The sequence below is a fragment of the Tyto alba genome, unplaced genomic scaffold (genome assembly GCF_018691265.1).
Source record: "Tyto alba isolate M040663 unplaced genomic scaffold, T.alba_DEE_v4.0 Super-Scaffold_22, whole genome shotgun sequence".
Classification (NCBI taxonomy): domain Eukaryota; kingdom Metazoa; phylum Chordata; class Aves; order Strigiformes; family Tytonidae; genus Tyto; species Tyto alba.
In genome coordinates, this window is record NW_024881296.1 from 25,676,671 (window position 1) to 25,696,874 (window position 20,204).

General features: G+C 43.2%; 1 protein-coding gene across 1 annotated transcript in view; it reads right to left on the minus strand.

Moving 5' to 3' along the window:
- The window catches only part of AIG1 (androgen induced 1), a 122,446-nt gene that overhangs the window by 13,112 nt on the left and 89,130 nt on the right, over positions 1 to 20,204 (minus strand). Inside the window, exon 4 of the mRNA XM_032983208.2 lies at positions 590 to 705. Within this exon, the coding sequence (XP_032839099.1) occupies positions 590 to 705 (116 nt within the window). The remainder of the gene's footprint in view (positions 1 to 589; positions 706 to 20,204) is intronic.

Genomic DNA, 20,204 nt, shown 5'->3' on the forward strand with positions numbered 1-20,204 from the left:
ACTCTGTCATGTGAGTCAGGTGCTTGAACAGAAACTGCCCAAAGACTTAATTTAGTGTTGTATAAGAAAAGTTATTTCTGTTTTAGTTTAATTTTTCACAAACATTTGCATTTTTTAAAACAAACTTAACAGTGTTTGGATTACTGGCTTATTCTGTAATCAATTTTACATAAAGAATTTATGAACCAGTAAAGAAAAAAGACAGTGTTCTGTCTTTTCTGTTGCCGCTTCAATACTGATGCAGGAAATCATTTGCCTATTCTCAATTTTATTTGATAGAACAAAAACCCTAAGCAATAAAACTAAGGTCCAAGAAAAACATTTAGCTTGAAAAAAGGTTGAAAAATGTAGCCTTGGAAAGACCACTGCTTACATGGGATTGTTCAACAAATTCCTGTTGTGTGAGGTTTGGCATATACTTTCTAAAAATATAAGCATCTGGGGAAACCAGACAAAGCCCAGGTCTTGGACCAAACGAGGCATGCAGCGTGAATCTGTTAGCGATTATATCCATAATGAAATATTTGCCCAAATTTAGCAGTACAAAACCCCCAATACAATATGAAAACACAGCGTGTACAGCCCTTACCATAAAATATAGCCAACAGCGAAGGTACACACTGCCGCCAGTCCACAGCTCCTGCTGGGATACTGATGATGTGTTGTTCTCATCTCGATTAATACAAAGGGCAAAACTGTTGTATGCTGAAAAAAACAAAACAATGGGGGAAAATCAGGTGATACAAATGATTCTCACTGCATTTCCATGCTAGTTCTACAATAAGAAACTTAATCACAAAAACATGAAGACAATTTCTCGATGGCTAGAAAGACAAGGTAAAATGACTCTATAAAGTTGATCAATAACCCAAACATTATCGTTGATGTAATGTCAGGGGATCCAAGGCACATATTCAGTGAGTAAAAGGGGGGATGTGTCATGAGGGTATACAAGTCCCAGTCTCACTCTCGTCTTGCAGTTGCTCTGTGATCTTCGCCACATCACCTCGGTTATTTTGACCATTCAAGTTAGGAGGCAACGCATCTGATTTTCAGAGACTATGTGTAAACAATGCCAAATGAATGAATATAAATGGTGACATTTAATGCTTCTGAGAATTAGGTTTAAATGTATCTCAATCTGGGGACTTGAAAACAGGGGACGTATTTTCAAATGATAGCCTCAATACCTCTGTTTCTCCATCTGTAAAACAGGAGCAATTATCTTCTTCAGAAAGGTGTTGTGAATCTTAATCTGTTAGTTGTTGTACAAAATGGTTTTAGGTTCCCAAATGAAACATATGAAAGCCAAAGCTGTAAAAACCATTTTCAGCCACTTGTCTTTATTTAGCTGTGAAACTCCTTATTTTGTCATTTTTCCATACACATTTCCTACACTGCCCCTTCTGAGAAGGTCTGTTCATCCAATTAGTGTCAGCAGCATGAAAAATTGCATCTAGCCTGCCCCCAACACTCAATGTCTAGATTTCAGAGTGCTGGCAGGCATGAAAATATACATAAGTGAAGAACAAACGTGCCAGGAAATAAACCCCATCATTTCTGAATACACAGCTCACCTAGGACCAGCATTACTGGTGACTCCAGAAACATACCCCGTGTTGCCACCATGGGGCCAAGTTATTGCTGGTGTCTAAAGGGAATTGCTTTGGTTGAGAGCTTGGCTCTGGGGCTTGGTGTGACTGTTAACTCTCCTGCCTAGTCCACAGGGAGGTCTGCAGGTACAAGGATTGCATAGGCAGCCTGAGCCTTAAACCAGCTTCAGTCCCTCCCCAAGCACTTGATCACCAATTGGAAAAGAATGTTACAGCTTACGTTGGCCACGTTCTGCCGTCAGATGCGCACGTGTAGTTTTGGGGGGAGCTGGAGGGCCCGATTTGTAAGTTTGTAATAATTACACTGTAAACACCAATCTTCACCAGTGTGAAGACAGGACAGGCATGGAGTAGAAATATCCTTGTGTGGATAACAGGTCCAAATGAGAGGAAACAGAGTGGGGTCTGAGCCTTTAACAACTGCAGAGAAGGAAGAATTGTTTGAAAGGGAAATGATAATGGAAATGCTCTGGCTCAGAGATGTAACACAATTTGAATTGGATAACTGCTCTGATTTTCAAGGCATTAGTAATTAATGACTAGCATTTGGAGAATGTCAGGTGGATAATACAGCAGTTAGGGGAGCTTTCAATTTCTTCATCTTTTAACAACTTGTTCCACCCCCATCCCTTTAAACAGTATAAATCAGCATCAAGGGACCGCAAAGATGTTTTACATGTGGTCTGCAATAGAGGTGCCCGCTATTAGATGAGAGGTCTATAAACTGCATAGGACCTTCAGAGTCCATTAATAGGGACTGATAGCAAAGCAAGCCCTGGAAATTCACCTGTATGTTTTGCATCTGTATGGAAAAGATCTTCAGACAGGGATCAGTACTCTGCATAGTCCCCAAAGCAGGGTAGCTGAAGGCTGTGCAAATGTCTCCTCCCCTGCCTCCATAACCTCTTCAGAGAAAAAAAGCAGAAGACAACAAAAACTATTCACTCCAAACCCCACCCCTGATATTTCTTGTACGGTGTATTCTTGTGATCCAGTCACTTAGTCTTAACTCTTCACTATATGGATGATGGTTACAGAGCTTGTAAGCTCCATTTCTCAAGTGAAATGTTTACCGCTTTAGATACTGCTTGTTGATGCGCTCTTCATTGATGATAACAACTCAACAGCTTGCCAATTAAAAAGTCGTTTAAATAATTTCAGCAAACAACCCTTAATCTAGACTCCTCTTCTGCTTTCCCTCCTCCCAGTTCCTGTGGTTATGTAATAAAATAGGTCATTACTTCCCTAAATTCTCTCTTCTGCACTCCTCTAAAGGTAAGGGGGGGAAAAAAGAGTATAATGAGCTGTATCACTGAAGAGTTTGTGTCCAAAATTCCATTAAAGGTACAGTGCAATTAAAAGTGTAAAGAGAAAATCAAGATGTGTATCTTTAATCTTAGTTTGTTATAGCAAATGTCAATGCTACCTGCAAACATTGCCATTTTACAGATCCAGAGTATGAACTTTGGTTTAAAATGTTCTAGTGGAACTGCCACTCTAAAAAGCTGTTTCAGATGCTTTACCCAAACTACAACCAAGATAAAATTTCCCTTTTCTACATTTCAGCCCCCAAAACCTTAATTTAAAAACCATGAAATTTTGTAGGCAGGAATACCTTCTGTCAAACAGCGTCAATTAAAACTCTGGAGCTATATATACACCAAATTTGAATCAAACTGACACCTGTATTGAAGGCTAGTGAAGGTGAGCAGGCATCAAATGTGCTTGGAGGGGGATCCATCAGGGCTGGAAAGCTGCAGGAGGCCAGAAATTTCATACCCTCTAATGTTTTTGCCACCCGATTTCTGGATAAACTTGGGCCAATGGCAATCTGAGCCTTAGAGAGAAAATGCCATTGATGCTTCCTTGACCTGTTTGTTAAAGATCACATCGTGCCGATCAAAGATGCCTGACTGGTATCTCTGGGACTGACCCCTTTTATTTACCAGCAGCCTGAGGACAGCACAACATTTGTCACCTTGTTTGTCAAAGTATCTCTAGGGACTTACTTGAGGGAAGACTAAGGAATGAGGAAGTTCAACTAACAAGGAGGTTTAAATGATGAGGATGATTAGCTGCTGTAATAGCTTTCCAGTAGTTGTTATTTTGCACCATTTAAAGTCTTTAAGAAAAGAGCAAATTTATAATTAGAGTATGATGACTAGTACAGTATTATAATATTAGTAAACTATACTAGCACCAGTAAGCAATGCTATATTGGTAAGGCACTTTTATTATGGACTACATATTTACAAGCAAAGCAGCATTTCTAGCTGAACATGTTATTCTGCTCCCACCAAGACCAGCTGCCCCTGTGAGACAGTTTTGCCTGTATGCCTGTGCTGATACTAGAGATTTGTGCTGAGCAATGCTGCGGGTACATCAGGGAGCACCCTCTCCGTCAGCTGGGAAGGAGACACTTGCTGCACGTGCACCCTGGGGTGACTGCAGGCCCGCGGTAGCCCCCAGCCCCACCTGGCAGCAGCAGTGAGGGAGCTAATGAACCCTGTCATTAGCAGGAGCTCATAGCTTGGGCTCAGTAATTATATCTACTTGCAAGAAAATGTACCCTGTCAACTTCTCCTGCTGCAGCTGCGGTGCTACCTGCCAAGGTGCCCTCCCAGCCACAAACCCCTTTTTCTCTGGAGTGCCAAGGCAGTGACCCTCAGACCCATTTTCAACCCCTCTCCGAAGGATCCATCTGCCAAGAACACCCTGGGAGTTGAAGCGTGGCCTTAAGTCCCCATTACCCGGCCACATCATTGTCCTACTCAGACTCCTCATGACCCATCCCTGTCTGCTCCTGCAGTGGGGAAGGAAGCTTTGACAAATCTTTATGTTTGCTAGGTCTGCTAGCAAGTGCTGGTCTCTGCAGAGCAGCAAGCTGCAACTTCCTCCCCATTCTGTGTCCACCACACAGTGCCGCTTCCCAAAGTTCCATCACCTACAAGTGGGGAAGAAATTTGGCTTGCTGAATCTTAAAGTGCTGGTACCAAATCATGAAAGCAGAAATCAGCCTGACATGGGGAGCCCAGGTGGAATTTTCAGGAAGGTTATCATATGGAGAATTTGATCCAGAAAACACTCGGGAGACTGACTCCAAAGGAGAAACCTCTAAGTGAAGCTGAATTAGCACACACTGCAGGAAAAACCACCCCGAGAGCTGCAGGTGGATTAATTAACCATTGCCACTGCTTCCTGAGAGAAACTCTGCTCATTAATGACTCTTTAAAAGGTATTTTTAAAATACGCACCACCTCCCACATGGTATGTATGTGCCTCATGACATCTGAGACTGGAAAATCACATTGCAAATAAGTAGCACATCTGTAGTGTTGGCTTGACAAGTTGAGCTCTGATGGAGGACTGTGCTTCCCCACTTTAGGTGTGTGCTGCAACAGGTAGTTGGCAAAAAAGATTTTATGCAAATCAGGTACATTAAGAATGAATTCTGTAATAGTCTTTAGGCAAACTAAGAGCTCATTCCTGAAAGCCTGATTATATATTTTATCTTCCAACTAGTAAGTGCTCCATTTTTAAACAGTTTTCATCAAAACCTTGCTTGGCCTTTTCTCCTCTCTTAACTGTGTTTAAAAGTGTTGTGGTTTAGGCCTGATTGGCAGCCAACCACAATGCAGCACCTCTCTCTCCCTTCCCCTCTGGCAATGAGAAGGGACAGAGAGCCAGGCTTGGGGTTCAAGATAGGACTGGGATGGGGGAAAATCCCCCTTTTATGATCACGAGCAAAAGGCAGACTTGTTAGGGGAAGAAAAAAAAAGAACATACATTTATTACAGACACTAACAACACATAACAGAATAGGACAGGGAGAAGCGTTGCCACATCTTGAGAACACCTTCCCCCCACCCCTCCCTTCTTCCCCGGCTCAGCTCTGCTCGCGATATCTCTACCTCCTCCCCCAGTGGCGCAGGGGCAGGGAATGGGGGGTGCAGTCAGCTCTGCCACTTCCTTCATGTTCAGTGAGGGGAGTGTCCGAAACTTGTTCCTCCTGCTCCATCGTGGTCCTCCTCTCACAGGAGACAGTCCTCCACAAACTTTCTCTGACTTAAATTCCTCCCATGGGCCGCAGCGTTCCCCACACTGCTCCGTCATGGGTCACTAACTTTCTCCGACTGGAGTCCCTCCCACGGCTGCAGCCCTTCCCGAGCTGCTCCGGCGTGGGACTCCCCCGCATGCTGCAATCCTCCCAGCACTGAATTACAGCAACGGGGCTACCTTTTCCCATGAGACCCCGGCCTTCTTCGGGCACAGAACCTTGATCATCCGAGCAGGAGCAACAGGCCATAAATCAATGTCTGCTCCTCCATAGATCTTCATGGGTGGCAGGGGGGGCCGCCCTGCCGTCTCACCACAGGATACAGGGGGGTCTCTGCTCTGGCACATCTCCCCCCTCCTTTCTTCCTCCGTTCCTCCACTGACCTTGGCGTTCACGCAGCTGCAGCAACTCCTCCTCACCAGTCCCCCTGCCCGTCACCACGTCCCTTCTTAAATACGTTATCACAGAGGTGCAGCTGATTGGCTCAATTTCCCAAACAGAAGTGGAGCTGACGTGGACCTGGGGGAGCTTCGAGAAGCTTCTCACAGGGGGCCGCCCTGATAGCCCCCTCCCCTGCCACCAAAAAACTCCACCACTCACTCAACCCAGGACAAAAAGGAATGTTAAAGCTTTTCAAAAGGTGCTAAATCGACAGCTTTGTGTATTGGTATCTTCTGTCCTTAGCACAAACATGGCAGTGGTATCCTCCCAAGTCACTCAGTCCTGATCTGCAGAGACTGTCCAGAACTACCTTTACAACAAGGAGTTCAGTCTTAAAAAAGCATCCGCCTTCTCAGATGCCCCGTCAATATGCAGAAGTCCTGCAGGGATGGTAAAACCATTTGGGGATCATATAAATTGTGATTATAGTTCACTTCAACCAACAGAAGTCTGAGACTTGTTAGTCAATTTGATCAGACTAAAAACTACAGGTTACAGCACATTTTAGTTCAGTGGAAATATCAGTGGACCCCTATCGAGAGGGCTTCAGTGTGACATTCAGCCCATGCTCTTAAGAGTCAGAGAAAGCCCACTGACAATAAAGGAGGCCTTGCAGCTTTGATGTCACCAACATTTTAATGGATGGACTGGGAGCCTCCTGGAAGTGCCGGTGCTTCCTGGAACAAGGAAGCCGCAGATGGGTCTGCGCTCACAGAATATGCGCAGCCTGGCACTTGGAGGGCTGAGTCCACGTTGAAGCCTCTGTCCTGGCAGGGGCAGCTCCTCCAACATCTGCTGGGGAAAATGCCCTGCAGCACGCTGCCACCGTGCCTGGGACATTGGTACGAATTTGACGCAGGCCCTCTTATTTGCATCCTGCTGTGCCAACTGCTGCGTCTGCCAGCTGCCTCTGCTTTCCCTCTTTCTAAATTTCTCTATAAAATCTAGTTTCCACCAGTAGGATGTTACTCTTCACTTTTCATTTTTTTTCTGAACTCACAACTAGATTACTTGTTGTTAAACAGCTGCTGCATATCAGAATGAATGGAGCAATCTATCTGCATCACCTTCTTACTTCTCAGGGGTTTGTGCAGCACCTTGAAATTAAAGGTTCTACAGAAACACCAGGAAAACGACCTATGACTATTCCTCTTAATTTAAAATCACTACCGGTGTATTCACCGTAGAAACCAATACTAATAGGCCTAAAAATCCTTACAGTTGTAGTCAGCACCATTTGTACAGTAATAGCAGTAATAAAACTGCATTTTTCACATGCTCCTAGCAGAGTAATGTGGAGAACCAGAGCAGAAACTTGTAAAACAAGAGGCACGATTATGATTTACTTGTTGAGAAACTTCTGAGAAAGGAACAGCTGGCAAGAGAGTATTTATGTGTCATCTGAAGGATGATACCTTCCACCAAGGCAGCCTAATCCATAAAGGGAGCAGCAGGATATCAGAGCTGGGTGCATAATAAATTGGAATCCTTGAGTGAGTCTGAGCCCTTCTGAGACTGAAAGCGCTGGTAGCACTTTTCCTCTTACAAATGAGAAATTATGACTATTAACTGAGACACGCTGATGCACAGGATGCACTCCAAGGCAGCCACAGACGGCTTGTTAATTGTTATTGTAGGTTGGGGGGAGGAAGAAGTATTGCAAGATCTAAACAAAGAGCAATACCCTATAAAGCCACAAAACACACAAGAGCCAGAGATAACTATTTTCAATCAATATAACAGTGCAGAGTTCTTTGAAAAGAAAATTAACACCTCCTCCTTAATGTTACCCCCTTTTTTCCTCCTTTCTGTAGATACAGTGGACATGGCATATCTGACTTAACAGGAATTGTACCACTTTTTACATGCATACCTAATGTTGACAGATTTGTTCTCGTTGTTTCTGATGCAGTACATACTATATATTGAAACAGCAGTGTCAATCTGATCTCACCCCTATGACTCTGCTAGTGTCAGGGAGGTTATATATAGGTGTTTATCTATAGAATTTCCACAGTGCCAATCACTGAAGCACTTCAGCACCTCAAAAGCATTACATAACATACCGTCACAGCAGCCCTGATCTGTAGAGTCAGGATATCGTATCCCCATTTTGCAGGATGGCAAGATGGACATGGCATGCCTCACTCGAGGTCATGCAGAGTAGCTATGGAGCAATGGCAAACCACTTTGTATTCCTCAGTTCCATTCCAGGGTGTCAGCCGAAGATGAGCAAGCACGTATAGAGAAGTAACAAAAGTTTGTTATGAAAGGCAATCTACTGATTCAAGTTTATAGCTCTGAGACATCTTGGCCCTTTCAGCATCTCTCAGTTGTTACCTTGACCGACCCCTCTGTCCTGGTTCCCCTCTGCTTTTGGAAGCTTCTTCAATTGCATCCCTCTGAGCTGTCTGTCTTTCTCCCATCTCAGCCCCTGCTGCTTCAAGCTGCTCCCTTGCATCTCCTGTCCTACCAGCCCAAGTGACCCCGCTGTGCCCTCCTGGCCTTGATTCAGCAGCTCCCAGGACAACGCATCCTCGCTTCCTTCTTGGCCTCTTTCAGTCACCACAGGTCCTCCCTTTGCATCCATCAGTATGCTTGGCAGGCACAGATAATACCTTGACACATCAAAATATTGGACACTTGGACTTGAAACAAGATGATGGCAGGGACAGGACATGGTACATCTGGTATAGCAAAATTGTGCAAAATCAGTGCCACGCTGCCAAATGGAACAGCATTGCAACATGTTTCATTTTCTTTAACTTTGTATAATTCAGTATAACTACTTTTAATGCATGCACGTGCAAAGGGCAATGTCACCTAAGTCACCTGTCTCCTTTTGCTAGGCTTTCTGTTCCTTCCATGCCGTGCACAAACTCCCCCATCAGCTCCCAACAGCGTGCACTGCAGTACCATTAGGAGACTTTCAAAATACAAGAGAATAAACAAAGCCCAGGTACTGTGCACTCAGCCACAGCTGAGCAAACCCTGTGAACCCCAATTTACTTTCAACATCAAGTGCTTATTTTTGTCACAAAATCCTTAGAAAAAACATGCCACTAACAATGTGAAACATATACACACCCCCCCCACTCCCTGTGCAAGGATCACTCATTAATCACAATGTTATTCCAAGTAATTTTTCTGCATATTTTGTTCAGCTTATTTGCCTTTTACCAGTTAAACCCCTTTCCCTAGAATTTCTTAAACTACTATTTGCAAAAAAAATTTATCTAGGTAGAGAAATATATTCTTGTATCTTGTATTTACCCTTAAAATTAATGTTTATATACACATGCACACTTACATGTATCACCGAGATTTGATTTGTATGAATGAATGTTGACTGTCTATGCAGGTCATGCTGAAAAAGTGCTAGTAAAGTCATTGAGCTACATGTATTCCTAGCCCAAAAATGACTAAAGGAAGACTGCAGATTTATTTTAGCAATGGTTTAAAACAATTTTACTCATATGGAAATAGTATTCCTCTCCTTGAAAAGCCAACTCCTTCCATATCATGAGTCTAATTGCACAGGCCTCAAAATGAGAAAACAATTTGTATCAATACGTTTTCTAAATCTCTTTAACTAACTTGAAAAGTTTATCTGTATATAAAATGTGCCATGTTAAATTCTAATATCTGGCAGTCGCCCAGGGCTAGCACTAAGGCTTTCACAGAAGGATATTTCTGGCTTCATGATAGCCTGAGTATCCTCTTTCTAACCTGAAGACATTGGACTCTGAATCTGTCACTGGTCCAGGACTGAACATTGCTTGTCCTGGGCTTTGGGCCAGTATAATTTGGGGAAAGAAATTCCACATTTGGGAAAATCAAGAAACCATTATTTGGCAGTTTCTTTTTCAAATGGTGGCTCTTTGATGCTATTTGGAAATTTAAAATCTTGGACGTGGTTACTAAGGAGGTGGATTTATTGGGTGTTGTGCAGGTGAGGTAGCCAAAGGTCAAACTTCGGTCTATCACATGGTGACTGCAACTATCTGCAACTTGGTTCAAACAATTTATCTCACAGACATTGTCATTATCTTTATTTAACTATTTCTTTCTATTAGACATGCAAACTCCTTTAATAAATAACTCTAGAAGATGTAACCTCCTAACCTTTTTTGTTCTCACATTACAGAAAGCACTAGCAGACTAACGTGAGCGTGGTCTCATTACTGCACCCAGCAATCTGCCTGAAACCAGCTTTGCCTGACGTGTGTTGCCCAGAGTCTTCTAGATAATGCATAGTCCACCACAAGGCAGAGGTGCAAGAGGGAAGAGCTTCTCAAGCAACAGTGCATGTGCCCCTGGCCAAAGTGCTGCATGAGCATCAGCCCTGCGTTCCTCCAACCTGCGCAGCGGCGCAGGGCTGAGCTCTGCAGCAGCAGCCGGACACCGGCAGCTACCGCCGAGTGACCCGCTGATCGGCGATAAGCCGTGGCCAGGCACAAAGCAGCTCTCAGCTCTGCACCTGGCTTTGCTGGTGGCACCTCCTGCAGGAAGAAACCACTGCTGGTCTTGCGCTCTGTGCTCAGGATGCAGAAGCCAGGCCAAGGCAGGGTCTAGAGGCACCACAAGATCAGTGAGATCAGGAGTGATGTGCTTTCAGTGGGCGAGTAAGGCATTAGCATATGCTGGGTTCCAGGGAAGAGTAGGTATGTGGTGGGGGCATAGGGAAGGCAGGAGGTCCTGCATTTGTTGAAGGGCAGATGGGGCAGAAGGTACGGCTGGGAAACTTGCTGAGGGGAAAAATTAGTTTGTGCAGGAAGGAAGGGGAAGAAGGATGGAGGTGCAGCCCTCCTTGTGTGTTTCCTAGAGCTGCTGCTTCTCTGCAAAGAAGGCATGTAAGCAAGCAAGCCTGAGGAACATCCTGAACTAAGGTCTTCTGTCATGAAAATGCACTGACATTCCCTACTTGTTTTACCCACTATATGACACACTTTATTTAAGAGAATCATTTTGCTTCAACTGCAATTAGTTCTAAATGCTATTGTTCATGTTAAAACAATTGTTATTTTGATTGATAGTAAAAGCCTACACACCATAGTAAAGGCAACAATGTCGGACACAAAGACATTACAAAATCTATAACCTGACCCTTTAAAACCTGACTTGAACCATCAGATTTGACTTATGAGACTAGTTACAATAGTGCTTCATGCAAAAAGCATTAGGTTAATGCTGGATCAGGCAAAGTCACCAAACACACCCTGGCATAATTAATCAAGAATATTTCAAAACCAGATCGCCTCCTAGAGGTTATTGATTTCCTGTCACGACACATTTTCCTCATGAGGTGCTACAATGCTATGTATCTGAGATGTGCTGGCATGTATTTTTCAGTGACTAAGCCTTGATCTATCTTCCTGGATTCCTGCCACTGGTGCACTGACATCTGCAACTACTCATGTTTGACAGTCTCATGCATGAGCTATGTGGCTTCCAACTTGGATGGGATTAGTATAGGAGACTTTCTGAATACTTCAAATGTAATTGAAAGCAGATAAATACAAGGGTCTCAAGAGGGTGGCATACTTTTTACAAATGGAATCACATTAAATCACGTGTATACATGCTTAGACTGAGAAAGATATCAGTGTTAACCAGTATAGTATTCAAGAAAGTGTTTGCCCTTGTTCTTAAATACGTCTGAATCCTGATAATGTCACATCTTTCTAAAATCCAAATATGGTGCATGGCTAAAGAGTGGTTTAGACAAGCATGAAAAGGTACATATTTGGGGAGAAGAGGTACATATTTGGAGACTGGCAGGTGTTTTGCCTTTCATCCCTGCTTGAACTAAGGCATTTGTGCCTTCTGTGAACCGTCCCTGCCAAGTGATGAGAGCTGAAGACAAACTATAAATCATGTTACTCAAGATTATACTGTTACAGTGTCAAATGTCATCAAATAAGAAATGATATTTTCTTTTACAGCAAAATTCAACCACATTCCTTACATAGAACACACTTCTATCTACCTGTTTTTCTTGGTAAATGTGGACATTGATATTGTAATCTGTAAATATATTTCTGTCCATACTTACTGAATCCTGTAAAATACAGGATGTAAATAAAACTGATCTTAACATTGCTGTATAGAGTTTATCTTTCACATTTCCTTACCTTTTTAGGCTTTGAACTCTGCAAACATAAGTAATCTTGCTTTAACGTAGATGTAGAACTTGATAAATCCTTCAATGGGAAATGGCCTGCTATTTCCTGCTGTCAGATACCTGTTTGAGGATTGCACTGATGGGCAAGGTATGGGCATCACAAGAGGACAGCGATACTGAACATATGTGATATCAAAGGGCTCCAAGATGATAAGGTTGCAGTGGAGCTGTGATGCAGCATTAAAGCTATGGGCTTCTCTGGGTTGTCTTGCAGAGTCTGGCCAGATTTTTTGTGTCCAGCTTAAGCATGATATGCCTGTCTCTCCTTCCCTCACCAACAGCTTTGTCCCCAGCCAGGATGATCTCACTGAGCTATCAGTGACTTGCATGGCTTTTCTATTTCAGGTGCAAAAAAAAGAAGAGCTGGAGATGAGGTGTGATTTTTCTTACCAAATGGTAGCATTTTTCCTAGCAAGGAGGGGAGCAGAACTTTTGCATGTGTAAGGTCAGTGGTTTCTGGAGAGCAGCAGGTGAGTGGGAGGGTTGCAATGGGGTAAGTGGTCTCATGACATACTCTGGAGAACCCTGAAGGAAGGAGGGCTTCTTACTCTGCCTGGTGTCACAGCACCTGTCATAGAATGAAGTCCGCAAGGACTTCTGCTCCAGCCTCAAAGCAAGAGAAATCAGCTGAGGTCTGAAGTAGCTAATGTGAGGTACCCCTTGGTCTCCTTGCCAGGACCCTGCTAAATGTCATCTGAGAAGTTAATCTTTCTGGTGATACTTGTAGTATCATGATGCACTTTTTTGGTACTGGAAAATTTATCTGCATTCCCCTATTGCCACAAGGATTCAAGACAGAACTTTCTTTGCAGCACCTGCTCATAAAGCTGTACGTTCAGTCATCTGTAAAGTGTTGCCAGCCTTCAGCTGGTCTGAGCTCTTCTGTGCTGCGGGATGGATGCCAATATTGGGACTGAGGTCACCCACACATGCAAGTGGTTAATGACACTTTTTCTTTAAACATAAGAAACAACTTTTTTTAATTGTGAGGGTGATCAAACACTGAAAATGGCTGCCCAGAGAGGTTGTGGAGTCTCCATCCTTGGTGATATTCAAAAACTGCCTGGATGCTGTCCTAGGCCACTGGCTTTAGCTGACCCTGCTTGAGCAGGGGGGTTGGACAAGACAATCTCCACAGGTCCCTTCCAACCTCAGCAACTTTGTGATTCTATGACCCTACGTCCCTAATTGCCTGGCTGTTATGGTCACTGGCCTTTACATCCAGTCATGTCAGACCTCAATACCTCTTCTTCCATCTACTCTCCCTGGCCAAGGCTGGGTCTGTGTCCTGGTTTCATCTGGGATAGAGTTAATTGTTCGTCTTAGTAGCTAGAACAGTGCTGTGCTTTGGATTCAGTACGGGATCTGGTATGAGAAGAATGCTGACAGCACACTGATGTTTTCAGTTGTTGCTCAGAGATCAAGGACTCTCCAACTCCCCATGTCCTGCCCCTGCGCAGGATACAAGCAGCTGGGAGGAAGCACGGCCAGAGCACCGGCCCCAAACTGGCCAATGAAATATTCCATATCATGTAATGTCATGCTCAGTATATAGAGGGGTAGTGGCCAGGAAGGAGGGGGTTCTCTCTCGCTTCTGGGATTGCGATTGTGGGATCTTGGTATTTTGGGATCACTAGACGGGAACAGGCTGGGTATTGGTCAGTGGGTGGTGAGCAATTGCACTGTGCATTACCTGTCTGTACTTTCTACTACTGTTATTGTTTTATTCTATTTTAATTACTAAACTGTCTATCTCAACCTATGAGTCTCCTTTTACCCCTCCAATTCTCTCCTGCATCGCCTGGCTGGGGGGAGGGTGAACAAGCAGCTGTGTGGTGTTTGGCTGCTGGCTGGGTTTAAACCATGACAAGTCTGTAAAAAGTTGCTGCATTTTGTACATGGTCTTTGATACCATCCCCTTGGTTCTCTGGGGTGAGAGCAGAAAAGGAGAGCTGAACCACCCCAACCTGCAGTATTTCTACCCTGTGCACTTCAGAAGTCTGTCTTGTTCAGACTCTCAGAATATTTTCTAATTATCCCTGTAACCGTCACCATTTTGTAGATGAGGAACAGAGAGATGACAGGAAGGCCCCAGTTCTACATGTGGTTTCCTCACTGTTAATGATCCCATTTTGTGTAAACTGTGTTTGAGGTAGAAGATTATGGAAATGCCTTTTGGGTGGTACTGGCCAGTTACCAGACACATTTCATAATGTTAGCTATAACACTGTTCTGTTGCAACTCTCTCCAAGTGACTATAAGAGCAAGAATTGCAGAGTAAACCCTTACAAACAAGGAAGATCACTACAAAAGTATCATTGAAGAGGGGTAAGAGTGATTCTGAGCTGCCTGAGACTACTTGATTGACAGAGGCCCTGTACTGGAGAATGGCATCTCTTGGGAAGGGGAAAACGCACATTTAATTAAGAACACTCCAACTCCACAGCAGTGATATTTTCCACTTGGAAGGAGCAATAAGGTTAACCTCGTTGCCAAGGGAAAGACCGGAGAACCACCCCAAGCGCACCCAGTCAGAGTGCAGGTGTGGGAGCCAGCATGGCAGGCTAGGTGGGCACGGGCAGATGGGTGAGAGAAGGAGACCTCTTGAAAACAGCAGGTTAGCTGAGAAAGGCTGATTAGGGCCTCCATCTCCAGAACCGGAGCTGCGGCCACCTCAGATGTGCTGACTGAGAGACAGACTTGCTCAGATCTGGGTCTGAGCCAAGCCAGAACAACAAGGTATGAGGAAGCCATGGTGGCTGAGCCAGCAAGGATGGTGGCTACTCTCCCAGGCCTGAGAAGGAGGACTGAGTTAAAAGCATGGCACAGCATGCCAGAAGGAGAAGAGACTTACCTAATACTGTTGGGTTTATTCATCATGAGCTTCCCCACGGTATTTTTTTTTCCCCTACTAATAAGGTTGCCTTTGCTTTAAGCCTTTGGAGCCACTGCTAGCAAGCAGTTAAGCATTGCTGCTTAGTGGCACCCCTGTGTGTAACTCACTTCTGCAAGTTTCTAGAAAGGGTCTTGTGCCAGTGTTATTTTCAGCAAGAATACCTAAGTGATTGAACCCGGCCTGTTTGACTGGCAGCAGTGCTGGGTAGAGAGGGTACATAATGTACGCCCCAGCCAGACTGAGCACTCAACCCTCTTGTTTTTCTGCTGCTGCTGCTGTAGTGCATTCTTAGTGGGTTACTAAACTTGGTACTGGCATTTCTGCAGAAGGTACCTGGCAGTAGACTGGTATTAGTATTTTAATTACTTGACCTATTGGCCTACCTTGCTGAGCAATCTTCTTTAGCCTGATAACCAATTTGTTAAGGCTCTCCACTATTGAACAAAATTAAAACATAAGGAAAAGCTTGCTGCACTGATAAGATGTCCAAGAGCAGTGGAACTACTATAAAAAGACCTGAAACTATCTTATGGTCCTTAGAGAAATCTTAAACTTTAAACAGCTATCTCTAGTACATTCTCCAGTGCGTGACACTGCTTTCTCATCTCAGGAATATCAGTTACAATTTTGCCATTTTATTTCAAAAAAGCAAGAGCAAAATAAAATCAAAACCCCAGGCTTTTTAGCAAACTGGGATGAAAAGTGCATTAAGAGACCTTTGATAACCCAGAGTCTCTATGGGATCAGCAGGGATTACCATAGTAGAATTCCTTGTGATGGTGGTATATCAATAATCTTACTAATAATTCAAATAACTTCTGTCTAAACCAATGCGTTGGGCGATCAGTGACGGATTTTGTACCGGAATGCAGGTGGTGGCAATGCCTTCGGCTGGGCTCAGCCCATGCCACCACACTGCTCCCCTGCCAGGTCAAAGTCGGAATAGTCCTGGTGGGAAGTCCACAGCTACTTCAGGGCTTGAATGTACTGACCTCCTACATTCATGGCAGCAGGAGAAGAAAATCATGTGGAAAAAATGCAATAGTTTAGGCACCCAATCAAAGCCAATTATTTCAAAACTTTTTATTAAATGTGAGCCCATCTGCCTCTCTAAATGTCAGTGTAGACATGCTAGAGGGAACACAAAAGGCCAGAGGAATACTTGGGCTGCTACTTGTTAAATTTATTCTTGTTCTGACTCCTCCCTGCTGGTGAAAGCAGAGAGCAATTGGGGGCTTAAAACTAATGGACTTCAGCTTCAGGGCAACTTTAGACAGGGTCCATGAATTCAAGCCCAGGCTTAGCAGCATGCTAAAAATCTCAACTCATACAGTTGAGATTCAAGGATTCATGGCATGCCTACAGCTAGGCATATCTCGGGAAGCAGAAAGGATGCAGTAGTACCTTAGGGAGCCAGGAACATCACAATAATATTTGGGAAGGAGTTCCTATACTGCTTCCAATCTCATCTTCCCAAGAAAAGTCAACAACATATTTAGAAATAACCGTAAGTCTAAAGAAGGTAATACATACTGCAGTTTGGTCTCCTCCAGTCTGCCTTCAGATGGGACCAAGGGGCTGAAATGACTCTAGCAATGCTAGTGGATGACCTCATGGTGGCTATGGACATACTACAAACCTCTATACCACAACCGCTGTCTAAACAAATACTCACTCCATCTCTTCCACACAACAGCCGGGAACCTGGTAAATACCAACCAGTCTCTAGCACTCCTGTAAAGCAGGGAAGCACTGTCTGGGTCTTAAAAAGAGAGCTGAGTTATCAAAACTGTAAATTATTTGCACACAGTGCATAAGTGGAAGCACTAAGAACGGCACCTGAATCCTTCAGGAAACCTTCTCTACTGATCCTTCTCCTCTACTGGTAGCTGAGACTCGAGCTCCTTCCCCCAGGCAGAAAGAAGGTCCTCCCTCCAGGATGGGGAGGATGAGCCGGCGGTGGGGCATGAGGGCACTCAGCTGGGGGACAGAGCACTGCAACTGCTTCCTTTGCCCAAGCAGGGCTTCAGGTGCTCTCTGCTGTACTCTCCCAGTGTACTTTACAGATGATGGACTGCTTTGGCCAAAAAGTGGAGAGGCCTTCTCACTCTCCATCAAGTCAGTAAATCTTTGTCTGAGAGTTGAGAATTGCAGATTTGGTATTAAATCAATTGTTTACAGCTGCTTTTTTTTGGGGGGGGGGGAGGGTTAATACAATAATCTTTTATTTTTGAGAAATTAAAGCAATGTGGATTTAGGCTTTTCTTTTTATCTTTAAAGAAAACAATTTTCATTTTTCCCCTTAAAAATAAAAAATAATCAAAGTACTTATTTGATTCGATCTGAAAAGCCATTTTTCATTAAAAAGTAGTCTGAATTTAATATGTGACCAGCTCTGGTGGTAAAATAATTGACCAGTGATGTTGAAAAAATGTATGAATGCCTACTAGAATTCCTTTGCAAAGAACAGATGCATTTAGTGGGACTGGAATATAGTTGAAATAAGAGAAAATATTTAGAAATTCTTGCTAAAAGTCATTTTTCATCAAGGACATTAGCACTCTATTTGTCAAAGCATTCAGAAAGCTCCTTAATTCTGCTGGACTCATTGCTAATGCTGCTGCTTATGTTGGGACAGTAATAATCTCCCATTTAATAGGAAGCCACATTCTTTCATTTTGGGTGAGGATTTGCAAACGGCAGCCTATTCATTCATTTATCAATTCCAGATGTATTTAATAGTCTTTCAATCTGAAAGTGGGGAAACAAAAATTAGATTAATTGTAATATGGCAACAATCTTCAGTACATTATACCATGCTTTCTGCCCCCTAAGGACTCCTAAATCACTTCAACTACCACGTTGATGCCTTGGTTGTAACTGAGAGAAGGGAAACCTCCAGCCCCGACTCCATTTGGGATGAGTCACCATCACCTGAAGCGTTCTTTCTCTTCCTATCTTTCACCTGTCTTTTCTCTATAAAATCCCTCTTTCATTTTCTGCTTCCAGCCTCACATTGCCTGGATGCTGCTCTGCTCCTCCATTCTCTCTCCACTTGTGCTGCACGGTGTGATGACGAGAGTTAACAAGGGCTTCATCACTAGATGTCCTGTCTGGCTTTGGTAGGAAAGATTCCCTGGCCTGGCCTGTCTTTCTTCTTTATGCTCTATTTCAGTACCAGACACAAGAGAAGCTACTGCTTTATTCATAGCCACAGAAAGAGGCTGGCTTTCTAGAGACAGTGCAGCTGTGAAGTCCTCCAAGGAGGATAGCTCATCGAAGTAGGTGAAGAAGCATTCTTGGTTAAGTACACTCAAGTTTAAAATATGGAGTAGGAGAAAAGTAAATGAACCACATTACTGGTATTTTTAACACTGTGAAAGGCAGTATTTTCCCAATCTTGCAAGAACAGAAAGAAAAAAAAAAAAAAAAAGGAAGCAGTGGCAAAACTCAAACCAACTGAGCACCCAGAGCACAGGGAACATAAAGGGGGGAGGCAATATGCATAAGCCACTAGATTCAATGCATTGCACAAAAGTGCCAGTGCTTGCTATTAATATGGCACAAACTATTTACACTCCCTGCTTACTTCTCAGTGAGAGATGGGCAACTTACCTTGCATCTCGAGCGGGAGTGTGCGAGGCAAAAGCATAGAGATAGACATAACAGAGCAGATGGAGAACATATGAGTCAAAGCACGTTCTGTAAACAGACGTTACAGAAGAAGATAGGTGGAAGAAGACTTTTTTATTAAGTGCTCTTAGCATTTCCTTAGGATCCTATTCCTTTAGCATAAGGAAACAGTCCTTCTTGTAAGGAACTGAAGAATATTTGTTCTACTGATAGCTTTGGTAGCAATGTAAGTTATGGGAACCTAAACTATAAGATGAAAGCTCAGCACTGCTAATGATATTTGCGTAGGATGTATGTCTCTTAGCCTGGAGGCTGACACAGGCTGAATATGTAACGTACAAGCTGTGTATTTCAAAGAGGAGATATACAGCTTTCCAGCATTTTCTCATTTCCGTTTCAGCTTTTCAGTCTTTCTTAATCTCTTTTTAAGGAAGAATAGAAGATGAGGAAAGTCTCTGGATATAACTTTTTTGCTGTTGTTTTCATATTTGCTGACAGAAAAAAGGGAAAATCATGGGGAGAAGGATAAAACAGGAGGAAGAAACCCCATACTGGTAAAAATCCAAACCATTGAAATTTAATTTTTGATGAAAAAACAGATTTAAGCAACAACTGTGAAAAAGAAGGTTCTAGCTAAAGCCAAAAGTTTATTTTTTGTTAGAAATAGCTTTTAATTATTCTGTTCAGCTTTTGATACCTTCCAACTATGAAGTGCTAATCAGTACAAAATTTTAAAATTCATCACAAGTTAATGCACTTTACTTATGGAGTCATAGAACCATAGAATACCAGGTTAGAAGGGACCTCAAGGTTCGAACCTTTCTTGGCAAAAGCATAGTCTAGACAGGATGGCCCAGCATCCTGTCCAGCTGAACCTTAAAAGTGTCCAATGTTGGGGAATCCACCACTTCCCTGGGGAGATTATTCCACTGGCTGATTGCTCTCATTGTGAAAAATTTTCCTCTTGTGTCCAGTTAGAGTAATACAATCCCCAGAAGTAACTTGTACCCATTACCCCTCGTCTTTTCCATGTGACTCCTTGCACCTTATTAATGTACTTTAACAATGTACACATGTAGATACTTTAGTATATCTTGTATATTTAAAAATCCTACCATTTCAGACTTAAGATATCAGCAATCTTAAAATGTCATGCATCTGAAAAATAACATACATTGTTGTTTTCACCATAAGCATGTATGTAGCGAGCTACATGGATCTTAAGATCCTGATGAAGTATTTTGTTTTCCTGAGGCACACCACCTCTTTGTAATACTTTCAGAAAGAAATCTGCTGTAGGTTTTTGTTAAAGCCTACATGCAACCACCCAGTAAATATATATATCTCCTGGCAGGTCAATTATTCTCAAGGTTTCCACTC